Here is a 15,541-nt window from a genome sequence, read left to right as displayed (position 1 = left end):
AAAATCTAAAACATTTTCTTTCATGATTTTTTTTTTCAAGATTTTTTTTCAAAAATAGCAGATCTACAAGCTCATAGCGCGGCACTCGGTGCCGCGCTATGAGCTTGTATATCTGCTATTTTTGAATAGCCAATGACATCTAAAGTGACACAGATGCGTTCCAGGTATCAATGGGTTAAACATTAAACATTATCCACATCAAAAGCAATGAAAACGTCTGACAGTTATAAATATGGACAACACTATCAGGTTATGAGCTGAAATCTAAGACCATTATGATGGTCTTGTTTGGGGGACCATTTCAAAGAAATGACAATGGATGGTTCCAATTGTGCAGGCTAGCTCAATAAGGTTGGAATCTAATCATGTTTCTTGTCTCCCAGCCACCATGACTGGTACACCCTAAACATCAGCTCACACCATCTGACCACCCGACTACATTTCTGGAGAATGCGATATAAATGATGGGTGATTACAGTACTCCATGTGCTGAAGTGGATGGTGTTTTTTTGTAGTATGAATATACGTATATAATGTCCATAATCATGTATATTTCTGCCAGCCAGTAACCTCTCCTCACTGAGCCGACTTGTTTTTAGCTGTGTGTTCCCGACAGCGATTATGGCTTAGTCATTTTTGGGGCCGCCAGGAGCGACAAGCGCCAGCTGTTAAAAACGTTTGCCAAAAAGTGCAGCACTTCAATTGAGCTTTCAAAAACCATATAACTATCTGTGGGTCCGACATGCAATCTGCTTGCCAGTGCACAGTAAAATCCTCATTTGTAAACTCTTAAGAGTTGAATTAACACTGAGGATGTTATTGTGTAAAAAGAGGTTCCTGGTGGACACTGGTTTACTGCAGTGGTTCTCAACCTTTTCAGGCCGTGACCCCTCAGAATAATCATTTAAACTGGGGACCCCCCACCCAGATAAGCAGTTGGAATGTAGGAGTTGAGGCATTCGATTTAGTTTGACTCGGTTCCACTGATAAATATTGTGAAAATAGCAGATCTACAAGCTCACAACGCCAACAATGTTTGACCAGTTTTTATAGCATAGTGTGTTGATTACTTTTGATGCAGTGATGGTCTTTTTCTCGTAGGTATTAAAAAGTCCTTAAATTGTCACTTCACTGTCATCTGATGACCCCCTCAAAATCCCGACCCACAGGTTGAGAACCACTGCTTTACTGGATAGAGCACATCTATCCATATTCCATAAAGACGATGTCGTTTGGGGTCTAATATATAAAACATAATTATATTTGGAAACCTCCTTTGACTTTCACACCTACATTTGCACTGTTGATGAAATGTGGTAACATTTTGAGAGAGCACCCCCCCCCCCACATAAAAAGAGAGATCTCCACCATAAAACACTTCAGTTACAAAATAAAAACAAATTCTTGGGTTGAAAAAATGATAACACCTTTACAGACAGAGTCCTATATATGTAATAGTATATACCGTATATAATGTCCCCCCCCCCCAAATGGACATATATAAATTGTTTTGGGAAATTGTCTTCACCAGCTCTTAGCTCTAGTCTCGTGTGCGTTTTTTATTAATTGACACATGGACAGTGGTGGAAAGTACACGTACTCAAGTACTATACTTAAGTACAATTTTGAGGTACTTTTATTTGAGTACTTCCATATTTAATACTTTATACTTTTACTCCACTATACATCTCAGAGGAAAATATTGTACTTTACACTCCACTACAATTATTTGACAGCTTTAGTTACTTTAGATTTAGATTATAAAAAAATAATATACATTAACCAAGTACGCCCTATGTGATACTTAGGCAATTACAAAATGTAATTTGGAATTTAGGCTATTTTCCTAAAAGTTTGACAAATTCTGAGTTAGTACTTTTACTTTGGTACTGTACTGCACATTTGGCAAATACTTTTGTACTTTTACTCAAGTAAAGTTTTGAGTACAGGACTTTTAGTTGTAACAGAGTATTTCTGAATTGTGGTATTGCTACTTTTGCTTAATTAAAAAAAATCTGAATACTTCTTCCACCACTGAACATGGATATGGGACAGCATATGAATGACGAATAAACACAACTGCTTTTGAGGCACAACATAAAAGAAAGTTTAAAAGCCTGAAGTGATCTCAACACTCAAAAGGTCTCCATGACAACACACCAGGGGAGGAAAATCCTCAACCGTTTCGTTTTATTTTTGGTTGTTATACAGTCCACAAGGAACCTTGGGTTCCGACTTTTTAAGAACACAGGACCCCCAAAGTTCCCCCAAACCAAAATGGCTGGGTAAATAATGTTTCTAGATAACTACATTTTTAGAATAGAGAATTAGAGCACATTTACCAGCATTTGGACTGACCGGTGGTAATTTCCTACCCTGGCAAAAGCATCAGGAGACAAGTAAATCCAGAGCAGGTACACAGTACACACACACACACACACACACACTGTTCCCCTCCTTCAATTACCACATACAAATATGAACCACGATATGACAACATTAACCAACCATAGAACTGCCAGCAATCAACCCAGCAACTCATCTTCAAACCCTCACAACGTCCAACCCAACCTCTATTCAACCCAACCTCCATTCAACCTAACCACCACCAACACTTGGTACTTCCAATCAAATAGCCATGGATCAATCAACGCAATTTCTAACCAACTTAACAACCAACCTCCAATCTACCAAATGTCCAACCTATAAACCTGCCAGTTCCTGGGCATTAAGGCCATAATAACAAGACACTAACCTATAAACCAGCCAGTTCCTGGCCATTAAGGCCATAATAACAACAAGACACTAAAATGTTTTGATATCACCTTCCTCCTCCCCTCCTGAGGGTGTTCGAGCCAATAGCAGCCGTATTGGGTTTTGCAACCATTGTTCAACCTAGATGTTCATTCTTAAGTCCCCTCCCCAATACCTTTAGTTGTTTCTAATGTAAGAACATTGGCTCTCTTGTCTTTATAAATAGATTTTTAATTGGAGAAGTTGAACCAGACAACCCATTGTGAATTTGTGAGAGACCAATATTTTTGAGTTTCCTAATCTTTCAATGATTTCAAATGTATAGTTGCAGTATAACAAAAGTAAGTGGTACTGCCAACCTGTTTTCTCATACACAGCATCTGTCTGTTGGTAAATTCCAAAACATGCTTTACCACCTCTATTACCTGACTCAAACCACAAAGTGCCTCATTTAGGAATATATTTTCTTCACATTAACAATATTGTCCTTCAAACAAAATAACCAAATAGGTTGAAATTTTACCTTGCACTATTGGGGAAACTTGGAATAAAGCAATCAAATTACTTTTAAATACAACCTTGAATGCTAGGCTGGAAGCGAACGAAAGACAGAAATGAGCAAATTACATAATTTTTCACCATTCTTTTGGTGATATTATCAAAGATTTTAACTAATCCCTATTTTGTAAAGTCTGCAAATTTCACTTTACATTGTCTTAAATTAGTACAATTTAACAGTCTTTTTTAAAAAGACATAAACAAGCTCTGCTGGCTCAAATCAATCTGAGATGGTCCTAACAGTTAAATACTGTAAATGATTCAATCTACTGAAAGGTACAAATACAACACTCATAGCAGCAACAATTTCCATTAAATCATTTGTGCAACATTTCTTGAATTGCTTAAAAAATTCTTTATCGATTTTCACAGGATAAGAGTTATGTGAAGAAAGATAAAAGGGATAGCAAAAACAGTTATATGCAGATGATCCTGCACTAGCGTTTACATCCAATGAATGATGTACATTGATCAGGGTATAGTTAAAGATCCTCATTATGAGCACACTTGGGTCATTCATTTTCATATCTCAACCATGGAAATGTAGCTTTAACAGAACTTTGAGTATCAACAGGGATAGACAGGATAGTGTTTTAATCCTTAAATCCTTAAATATAGCACTAAAAATAGATCCATCTTCCTCTTCACATAGCACATGCTTTTTGCTCACTTGGTGAGACAACTTCATTAATCATCATAAAACCTCATAACCAAAGCATAAAAACTTGGCTAAAATGCATAGAAAACACTTTGTTCTACACTTAGGTATAAAAAAATACACCACCAGAAGCACTTAACATTACGCTCACTTTCCTTACTTCGCCAGTTACACATACTCAGCACCACAGAGCCAACATAACAGCCCATGAAGAAGGGGGGACAAACATTTCAGTCCATGGTCTACTAATTTCACCTTCCATTTTCCCAGCAAGTTTACTTTTATACAATAAAAACATATGTCCAGACCATGTTTGGTTACCTCACAACGCAACTGGTGGAGTGTACAAACTTGCCGTCTACAGCTGAAATTCCCCATTATTGCATTTGTAAATTGGCAATGTCCCAATCTGCTACCACAAATACCTACGGCAACATGGCCGTGGTCTTTTTCTGATAGTGGATGTGCACTTGTATTTCTTGAACCAAGACAGTATACAGTACAGCTGCTGACCATGACAAATACTTTAGGAGTTGTGGATAAATGTAACAAATTATTGGCAGTAGTTTGTACTTTTGGTATGACATGTTTCAGCAATGATTGGGACTTTCACCAAACTTATGGATTCGTTAAAAACCTGTTGAAATGTTTCTTTAAAAGGTTTAATCTCTTAATACTTAGAGGGAAGGTGCACTTAAATACTTAAATGGTTCAAAATATGTCGAATAAAGGTTTTGTCAGTGTCATGGTTGCTGTGCGAGACAATGCAAGTGCATTTTCTCCACAAAATGTCTCTTATATTATATTATAATATAAAATACTAATTCCTTCACCACTGTGACCCCAAGTTCAAATACTGTATGCAGGCTTTTCTCTCAGACAGTTTCATCTTTAAAATTAGACTGCTGTGGTTAAAATATATATATTTTTTAAGGCTTCAGCACAATGAGAAGCTTACTGCAATTGGTTCAAGAAATTCCATCACTTCACAGTAAAATCCAGAGTGTTAGCTTAACTCCTGAGTATAAAAATGGACCCGTGAGGGTTAATAAAATCACCTAAAGCTAGAGTGAAATTAAAACAGTATTTTACTGTGTGCAACGACCTTAATGGATAACAATGAACCATTGTCACTTTTTTTCTATGTCTGCTCTGTCCACCATAGATGGGTTCCGCCATACCACTATGGAAGCAATACGGTCTTCTCCAGTGCAATATCTTCCTCACAAAATACTCCCATTATAAACATCTGTCTCCCAGAATGGCTTTGTCCAATAAAGACGCCTCCCTCTCACGACACCAAGTCAACACATGTGTAACTCCTGTCAAAATTCAAAACATAAGAATGATTGCACAGTTGCTACACTTACTCATACTGAGGCATACAGAATATACATACGTAAATACACACACGCACTGAGGCATACATACACACATACCCGCAAACAGACACAACCATCCATCCATACATGTCCATCTTCCCCCAAAACAGTTCCTGAGATCACCTCACACTTTCCACAAGGAATTCTCATGACCAGACCCCCAGGGGCACAGGGGCTCATTCAGAAAGAACACTTAGAAGGGGAAATAAAAATATACAGAGGAAAACCCAAAACAAATTCATTGCTTGATGAAGGCACATTCTGGAAGAATTGTGATCATTTCAAATGAACAAAAAAAAAGTGAGCGGGCGGGTATACAGTACAGGAGGGATGACTCGCACAAAACTAGTCTGATATCAGTCCGCAAAATGGACCGGTTCAGAATACTGGGGGGGTAGGGGGGTCGATAAGAGTTCACTAAGAGGAGGAGGAGGAGGTTCACTCATAGGCTTTTGTTCCCTCTTATAGTAAGATAATAGACCAACAGGAGAAGCCTGGAAGTGATGGCATGTTTGTTGAGGAAGTAACTGAGTCGTGTCATCCAGACCAGCAGCGCAGTAGTGGAGGAGGGGTGGGGTGGGGGATTTAAGTCTGGTTGCTCCACTGGCAAGGGGGGCACGTCCAATCCACGTCCAATGAAACTCACAGAAATAATAACACGCAGACTTCCCACTGACTTGCGTCCACTCTGAGCAGTCCTTTCCCATGGGGACTTCTATTCATGGAGCCCATTCTCTCCCTTGGGTTGCAATTTGCTATAAATATTCCTTCCACGCCACACATTGCCTGCAATACATCCCCTTCATGATAAATAGGCTTCTAGTTGAAGCATTTGCTCAGCACAAACCACTGATTTCCATGTACTGTGTACAAGTCTATCCCACTTAATTCCACTCATTCTTAAAAGAACCGGATAAGTCATTCCACTGACTTCCATTCACTGAACGGATGTACTGGATGTAATACTTTGTCCCACCAGAGGAGGGGGTGGGGGCACGTGCCCAGGCGGGCAGTATTCAGAAATCAGTGAGCCTGTTGCATAGATAGGGGACGGGGAGGAGTCAGTCGGGGTTCTATTGAGACCAAGGGGTCATCTGCGTAGAGTCAAATGTGTCCCATCCGGCCCCTTGGTCCAGGGGAGACAGGGGACAAGGGGGGTGTGCTGGGATGTTGTCGCTCTCCCTCTCAGCTGTTCCAGGACTTGCGGTTCTCTCCGCGGCGTGTCGCCCCAATGCCGTCCCCGCCCCCTCCCCTCAGGACGGGGACGGGGGGGCAGAAGTCTCCTCCTCCGCTGCGTCGGTTCTCTCCGTTCCATCGGGAGCGGTCGCGGCGGGACAGCCGGTCGGGACGCACCAACACACCATAGCCCATGGTACAGCGGAAGTACTGGTGACCCCCTACTGAGCCGTCGTTCTTACCTGGAGGGAGGGAGTCAGGGTGGATGGGGGGAGGGGGGGGGGGTAGAGAGAGAGATGGGGACATGTGGTGTTAGGAGGGTGGGACGGAGGTGGACAGTTCAGTACATGTCCACATGTTTATTATACACCCCAGCGTGCACACATACATTGCATACATTCATTTTCCATTTTAGCTGTTAACCCATTCAATCTGGGAACACATCTGTGTCATTTTCGGTGTCATTTTAGATTTCTTTGGCTTTTCAAAAATAGCAGATATACAAGCTCATAGCGCTATGAGCTCGTAGATCTGCTAAAATCTTTGCTTCTAGGGGTCCCTGGAACTAAATATTTTGACATGGGGGGTCCGCGGACAAATACATATCCTTTTGGGTGGTCCTTGACATGAAAAGGTTTGAGAACCACTGATATATAGCAACATAAGTACATTTTCAAATAAATCTGAGCTTTAAAATGCATAATGATATTTAGTGTGTTGGGTTATCTATCTCAAGCAAGTTCAAGTTTGTGCACACTGATTTTTCATTTCGTACTGAAAGGAATTGAAACCTCCAGATCAAGAATCAAACCAACAAACCACGGTCTGCTTTGGAAAAAGGTATGTTAAGTATTAATTCCACAGCGAGTGTCCACTAGCAGACGTTGGACGTTCTTTATCCTAGCTCCCGACCTCCAGAGTGTGCTGTAATGTCGACTGACATACCAGTATGTGGTGTGAATGTAGCATTAAAACTGTACAGACCTGCGGGCGTGTCCAGCTCCACTCCAACCCACATCCCCTCAGCAAACTCTGTGGTCCCCACGTAGCGCACTGTCCCCGCCTTATTGGTCCCCACCGTGACGGAAGCCCCTTCCGCCAGCCAATCCGGCAGCACGTAATCGCGGCAGCGCTCCTCGTCGTCCAGGATCTCCAGCCTCTCTAAGCTCTCTCCTCCTCTTCCTCCAGAGTTCACCAGCCTCTGTTCAGAGAGGGACTTCCCCGTGGCCACGACGGCATTGTGATTGGCCGCCATTTTTGCGTCGTACTGAGGAGAGGCAACAACACCGTTCCTGTCAGCGCCCTGCTGCTGTGTCTGGGGCTGCTGGGGGATTGTGGGTAACGTCTCCGCGGCGGCCTTCGCCGCCCCCCCAGCGGTGTCGAGCGGGTAGGAGGAGAGGAGGAGAGAGGAGCAGGAGGAGGAAGGGTGGAGGAGGGAGGAGGCGGGCTCGACACTGCCGGCCACGCCGTCGGAGAGGGTGGCCGTGGACACGCTAGTGGAGAAGTAGCCGCTGGACGATTGGCTGAGGGGGCTGAGGGGCGTGGCGTCATGCGGGTCATGCACGGGAGGAGGAGGAGGAGGGGCTTCGGGAGACTCGGCCCACCTGTCTTTGGCGGGCGGGGCTGCGACGATGCTCCGCCCTAGCATAGGGACCTATGGGTCAGGCCGTGGCACAGACACAGAGGGAGAGAGACACATTCAGGACAGGGAGACGCATGCAGAACAATACAGACTTTTTTATTCTCATGTTGAGCTCATTTAGAAAGTCTTCTGACAGTGACCATGCATTCAAAACATCGTTTTAACAAGAAACTGGCAGTAAACAACACCTTCACATAAACTTTAAAAGAGAGAGAGTTAAAGCAATAGCTGGAGAAGAGTGACAGAAAGGTAGAGAAAGGGGAGGCAGAAAGGAAAAGAGACGAAATAAAAGAGGGAGCAAGAGAGACACGGTTGAGAGAGGAGGGGAGGAAAAGGAGTGAGGACGTTCTCCTACCGTCTCCGTTCTGACTCTGCTGTCGTCCCCTCCAGATGATGTCATAATTCGAGGCATGTGCTAGATGGGGTCACAAGAAGTTCATGTCTTTGCACTACTTTGATCAACAACTGAGTGTTCTGAAACAATGAGGAGATTGCTTGATGTCTGCTGTGTGTCAGCAACTTTTAAAATAAATACACAGTAAACTCCTCAGTGTTAATCTATCCATTTGTTACTCAGAATGTACAAATGGAACCAAACGGACCTGCAATGGACCCTTCGCTAAGCCCCACCCACTCCACTCTGTGACAGGTGGTGCGAAGTTAGTCACACCCAGGCCTGGCAGCGCCTGGCAATCTCTGCTTCTCACCCATTGACTTGCATGTTAAATAATGGCTTTTCCCCTTAAAAATAATCGATCATTTCAGGAGCAAGAGCTTCAAAATCTCTTCTAAATCTAGTCAACAAGGCCTGCAGTAGGCAGTAGGTGGACAAATGTGCATGACATTATTTCAATAAACTAAAAACATGGGAAATGTTAGAGGGAGTAATAGCCACGGATACACGACGGTCGACTGTCACGACCGTCATGGATGAACTTCAACCTGGTGTTTGCACTTTCTCCATTTATGGCCCGTACATCTACATAAACGTTCATATTTCAAATATATATGCTTATCCCATGGCCACGGATGTTACATGTATTTACGGGCTCTCAGAAGTACCTGTATCATCCGTATGGTTCAATAAAAAGCATTTTAATCTGATCGGTGGCCATTTTCTCTATATGCTTTCAACTGAGTGACCCTATCGGTTCGTAGGTGTATTGCACTCGAATACATTATGAGAAAATGGCCACTGATCGGATTAAAATGCTTTTCATTGAACAATACAGAATATACGGGTACTTTTGAGAGTCCCGTGCATAATTGTAACATCCGTGGCCATGGCATAAGCACTTTATATTTAAAATCTGAACGTTTATATAGATGTACGGACCGTAAATGGAGAAAGTGCAAACACCAGGTTGAAGGTGATCCTTGACTGTAACAGGAGTTTTCATGTACCGCAGGGACTGCAGTAGCAGTTAATAAATAGACGAAGAAATGAATAAATATACTTTAACGTGCGGAATCCGAAACAGGCAGCACTGTGATTCTGAATTTTGTTACGATTACGGTGATAAGTAGCCTATTATTGACACCACCTGGGCGAGTGAGTCGTGTAACTTTCCCGACGTTAACACTTTACCTGCCAAACACGAGTATAACCGTTGATGAAAAATACACCCGTTTACTGCCATCCACGAGTATAACCGCTTTTTTTTTTTTGGTCTTTTTTTTTTCAATTTATCCACACAGAACCAGAGATATCACGATCCAAAGATTTCTAGCTCCATTCACTCCTTGGTTAACTTATTACTTTAAAATCCTGTATCTCGGCTCCTGTGTAAAACAAATTTAAACACTGGCACTGGGGGAAGTAAAATAAAAAAAAACCTCTGGCAGGGAATGTGTTAAGCTGTGTATGTGTTCAACAACACAGCCATGAAGCCTTGCAGTTTAAGTGCAGATTTCAGCTTGGGAAAAGCAGCCTCCAACGGGTTTGGGTACGTGGTTCATAGTCACCATTACGTTATCGTGGTATTCCTATTCTTGCCATTATGTTGCAAATGATTGTGTGTGTGCAATATAACATTGACAGCTATGGCAGGTGACGAAAGCTTGCCAGACCTATGCCAGGGTAACAACGGTTGCTAAGGTGGCATTGGACAATCGCTTTTGGGGTGGGGTTTAGCGAAGGGTCCATTGGCTGCATTTGTACACAGAGTTAAATGAACACTGAGGATTTTACAGTGTACAGTGGTCTCCAGAGTGTGAGTTGTAGGAGCAGCCTGGTTTGAAGCCCATGTCTTCAAACATGTGTGAAGATATGAAGCTCAAGAAGAAAAATAACTCAACTCATGTCTGACCCGATGAAGAGCCTTGGCTTGAAACGTTGTCCATACATTTACATTGGAGCAGATGAGTATGCGGGTTTATTCTTTTTCTTCATGTTACTTATCAACCCAGCACCTCGACCAAGTGATGTGCATACTCTATTCGTTTTTATAAGATATGAAGCTCACCTGCGGAGCGTGGGGTGAAGGCCTCAGGTCCTTCTTGTCATCGCGAGCCGGAAACAGAGACTTGAGGAGTTTGGGCATCTGGGGTACCAGCGCTTTGACTGAAAGATAAGAAGCAGCTAACCCTGAACGACCTGAGAGAGGGACGGGATGGGACGGAAGGACGAGTGACAGAGGACAAGCAGAGGAGGAAGAGAGAGAGCATGGGAAGGAACAGCAGGAGGGGAAGGAACAGCAGGAGGGAAAGAAGAATCAGGAGAAGGAGGTGTGGAAAGTAGAGTAAAGTGTGAAAGATTAAGACAGGAAATTGAAAGCAAGCCCAAGAAATGCCAAAAACTAAACAAAACAAATGCAGACACCCACTAGACTAAGAGGAATAAAGACAGCAGCTGGCCTTGCCAACAGTTAACTGAAACACAGACGATCATAATTATTTAAAACCAAACATTTATATTCAATGGATTACAAATTAATCATAAAAATGATTAATTCCTAATAAATGGGAGAAACAAGCAGAATATTTCCCAGAAGCCACACTGAAGTGAATTGTGATGCACACAGAAATTGCATTACTATGAGACAATAGTTTAAAGAGGGAAAATGTACGTAGAGAACAGACCAGAATAACGTTGAAGAGACAAATGAATAGTAGTTCAAACACATTGTTCTAAAACCAGTTAAAACACATGGATGATTTACACAAGATTTTACGGTGGACTCACGGGCTCCGTTTCCCCCTGACATCAATATGGATCTCATATCCAGATATAATTTAAACTTTGTATCAATATGCATCCTGTTTGAAATCAGATCTTTCACAGTTTGAAATCAGACAGTACTGCACATCCTAATATTTACATCCTTTTAACCACTTGAACCCTAGCACCCCCTCTTCTGGGGGTAACAATCGCCAGAAATAGCCAATAATACAAGCTCACACAACGCCTCACGTTGCTAGCTTATATATGTGTTATTTCTGGCGAAGAGATTTTGTGTGGAAGCAAACAAGAGCAGACCAAGTACGGAGCCAAGTCAGGTCTGTTAAATTCAGTTATCATCAATCTAGTTATTTTGTGACACAGTGTTATCATTTAATGATCGTGTCCGTGGTGGCAACACTTTTTTATGCCTTTTTTTAAGCACTTTTTTCTAATAGCGGTTTTAAATCCGCGTTAGTGTTCTGTGTGGATTCCTTGACACTATTGTGATGGTGAGAGATCTGCTCTCAGTGTAACAGTAATAATAAAAGTTATAATCTACATAGTCCTAACAGAAATGACAATGTGAGATGCTTTTAATTGTCTCTGTTTGTGCTGTACATTTAATACAACTGAACTTCATTCATTATTACATCATCTTGATTACAATCCATTCATCCAGGATGCACTTTAATACCAGGTGTAGAAAGGAGGCCATGGATAAAGCAGGAAGTACATCCTGTAAGCGGGAAGTGGAGAAGGAACGGCTGAGTGGTCAAAGTTAAGCTGAGGTCAGAGCAGAGAAATAGACGGATCAAACTCAGTGGAAAAGGAGGGATAAGGAGAGGAGACAAAGAAGGAGGGAGAGAGGCTGTTTTCAATTGGAAAGATTAGGAGGGATAGGTTGGTAGGAGGTGTGGCATTTCTCAAAAAAGAAAAAGAAAAGAGGTGAGAGTGAAATAATGCAGGGTTATGGGTCACTTAAAGAGTTTAGAAAAATTGAGGAGTGGAAGGGAGGAAAGGAAGATGGATGGTTACAGCAGAAGAAAGAAAAAGGAAGGAGAGAGGGAGTCGTAGGAGGGGTACAATAAACACTGCTTCTCTCAGGAAAGAAGGGAGTGGAGACGAGGATAGTAAAATAGGTATGTGTGTGTGTGTGTGCGTGTGTACTGTGTATATATGTATAACCTCAGACACGAGAACCAATGAGTAGTGAAAGGAAATAATAATTACTATTATCATTTGATGTATAAATTCACTGATTTGCTGGGTAAATTATTTACTTTAAATAGAATAGAATCAAAGTGAACTATGCTGAATTGAAGTGAACAGGGCACAGGCAGACTGTGAGAAGCCAAAGGAGGGATGGATAGGTTAAAGAGGTCGTGGTGCAGCAGCATACCTTGCTCAGGGTCCTGGCTCTGAGGGGAGGTGGTAGTGGTGGAGGCGCTGGGGGGTGGAGTCTGGCTGGGAGTGGGCGTGGGCGAGGAGGAAGGAGATGGACGAGGGAGGCTGCGGTAGTACTGAGACGGCATGAAGATGTCCTGCTGACTCTCCCAGCGACTCTGACAAGAGAGACACAAGAGAAGTTCAGTTCAACTTATAGAGAAGAAAGGATAAACTGGAGTGTGTACGTCTATACCCTCAGGATCACACTGTGTATGTGTATGATGTATTATAATAGTGTGTATACTATATACTGTATGTCAATTGTGTGCCGGTGACCACAGGCCTGTGTGTGTGTGTGTTTGTTTTACCTTATTATCGTCCAGCATGCAGTTTGAGGCCAGGTCCTGTCTACTTCCTGACAGCTGAGGGAACAGAAAACGCAATGTCAAATGTTACACCAGCGGCCAACGAGGCAGCCTATCGTCTTACAGCGGTGGTGTCCGGTCATGTTTCATGGCGGTTTAACTGTAGGTACAGTAAGGTTGTCATTTATTGGATTTTTGCTTTTATTGTGATGCAATGAGTCAGACCACTTGCTAAGGTGGTCTGGCTTGAACTGAATTTGGTTCTCAGTGGACAATGTGGCCACAATCCGGACAATGTATTAAACGTAAGCACTGTCACCTTCAAGCCACACGCATGGACAGGGGTCATTCCATACTGAAGAACACAATGGCTGTGTTACATTACATTACAGTCATTTAGCAGACGCTTTTATCCAAAGCGACTTACAATAAGTGTATTCAACATAGGTAGGGAACGAAACTACTAATCACCAGAAGTATTAAGTGCATTCTCTTCTAAAACAAGCAACCAAGAGTATACCTAGCGCTAAAGTAAAAGTGCAATATATCAGCTACCTACTTTCATAAACAGATGAGACAAAATAGGAAAATCAAATGAGCAAGAGCTAAAACAAATAAGTGTATCGAATAAACAAGATCCAATAAAACAATAAAACAAGAGTTCGTACAACTGGTTAACAACAAGTAGGCAAGGCGAAGAGGAAGGGTAGTGTTTCCTGAAGAGGTGGGTTTTCAGCCTGCGGCGAAAGATGGGCAGTGACTTGAGTAGTTTTTATCACTGCTATGTGTATGAACCAACTGTTATTCCACTTCCCTCCCTCTGTCTCACAGGTTAATGAGCAAATCTTGGAGGCTGCTGCTCAAACAACCAATAGTGATACTGGACAGTCAGACATTTACATATACAGTGTGTGTGTGTGTGTGTGTGTGTGTGTGTGTGTGTGTGTGTGTGTGTGTGTGTGTGTGTGTGTGTGTGTGTGTGTGTGTGTGTGTGTGTGTGTGTGTACTGAAAGATTTACCCTGTGGACGCTAGGAGAGCTCAGACTGCGCCGGTTTCCTTTCCCTCTGCCTGCCAGGTGCTCCTTTACAGCCACTTCCTGAAACACACACACACACACACACACACACACACACACACACAGCGTGAGTATACTCTCTATGGGCAGGACAGTGTTTGTTGACTGTCTATTTGTCTGTCAGTACATCTGTATGTCTAACTATATCTCTGTCAACCTGAGAGTGTGTGTGTGTGTGTGTGTGTGTGTGTGTGTGTGTGTGTGTGTGTGTGTCTTCTGACCTGTCGCAGTCTGTCCAGTGTCAGTATATTCTCGACAGCCAGAACGCTGCGGAGGTATTTCTCTATGGCCACTTGGCTGTCTGCTGACTTGGGGTTCTCTGCGCTGGCAGCCTGCCTGGCCAGCATCTCCCGGTCCTCGGAACACTGGGCATCCTGACAGCAAAAAAAGAAACGGAACCAGCACATTTCATTAATATTAACACACTACTGAGGTCTAGAGATTTCAGAGTTATCACAAGACCTACTTTGTTTGACACGCTGACAATTAATACACATGGTTGTACATCACTTACATCATGTTTGTTTCTAGTATTCAGCATCCTACATATAAAAGGAAACCTCTGTCCGTCAGTCAGTCACTCTGTTCCGCATGGTTCTCCTCAGTGGGTTGGGCAATTGATCTGAACTTGCACACAGGCATTGACCTCTGCATAATGCAGACAGTGAGGAAGGCCGTTTTTCACTTCCCCAAAATGTAAGCTTGCTTATTAGCGCTTTGGTGTAAACACCGGCGATTCAGAGTTCAGGCTATGGGATCTGTCGTCATGGTTACAGCCCCGCAGGCTATGGGATCTCTAGCGGCTGGCTACGCTAACTTGGCTTACACACACACACACACAGGCAGAGACAGCGGCAAAACATAAAGACGCTGCAAACTTTCATAAAGGACTTTCATTTAGGGCCCGTGTCTACACACACACACTGCACTTTATGAGCGGGAGGGTGCTCATAAAGCGCATCTCCATAGCACTAGCACGCACATTGACAAGACACGTGCACTGTTCGAATCCACATTGTGTTATTAGCACACATAACTTAGCTGAAACAGTATAAACATCAACTTCTCATGGTTGTGGGTGGCAACGATTCCACGCCAGGTCGTAAATGACCGGGTTGTCACACACACACACACAAATACGATTAAATCACTGTCCAAAACGTAAACTATGCATACCTAGCGTATGACCCAAAAGTCTGAATATAGTTTGACTGCGCACATCGCCGGGTATGGACTAGTTTACAATTATTCTACATTTTACTATGTTTCTTAAATTCTTATACTTTGGGAGGAAAGCAAGACTCTTGCCTGCTACAAAAAAAAAAAAATTCAGACCGATCTGGTCTGGGACCTGGCCACTAACCAACAGTTGCCCCTCTGT

General features: G+C 42.8%; 1 protein-coding gene across 3 annotated transcripts in view; it reads right to left on the bottom strand.

Moving 5' to 3' along the window:
* Positions 1–1,066: 1,066 nt before the first annotated feature.
* kif13ba (kinesin family member 13Ba) overlaps positions 1,067–15,541 on the bottom strand; it is an 89,646-nt gene continuing 75,171 nt past the window's right edge. For 2 of the 3 annotated variants that reach the window (XM_080440549.1, XM_080440551.1), the window contains 8 exons: positions 14,382–14,534; positions 14,104–14,181; positions 13,088–13,141; positions 12,733–12,895; positions 10,636–10,766; positions 8,526–8,585; positions 7,513–8,182; positions 1,067–6,770 (listed from right to left, as the gene is read on the bottom strand). In XM_080440549.1, the coding sequence (XP_080296675.1) occupies positions 6,538–6,770; positions 7,513–8,182; positions 8,526–8,585; positions 10,636–10,766; positions 12,733–12,895; positions 13,088–13,141; positions 14,104–14,181; positions 14,382–14,534 (1,542 nt within the window). In that variant the 3' untranslated portion in view covers positions 1,067–6,537. The remainder of the gene's footprint in view (positions 6,771–7,512; positions 8,183–8,525; positions 8,586–10,635; positions 10,767–12,732; positions 12,896–13,087; positions 13,142–14,103; positions 14,182–14,381; positions 14,535–15,541) is intronic. The other variant, XM_080440550.1, reaches the window with a different exon arrangement.

Source organism: Gymnoscopelus braueri, assembly GCF_963280865.1.
Source record: "Gymnoscopelus braueri genome assembly, chromosome: 1".
NCBI lineage: Eukaryota > Metazoa > Chordata > Actinopteri > Myctophiformes > Myctophidae > Gymnoscopelus > Gymnoscopelus braueri.
The sequence above is the reverse complement of the archived record's forward strand: the minus strand, read 5'-3'. Positions and strand labels throughout refer to the sequence as shown.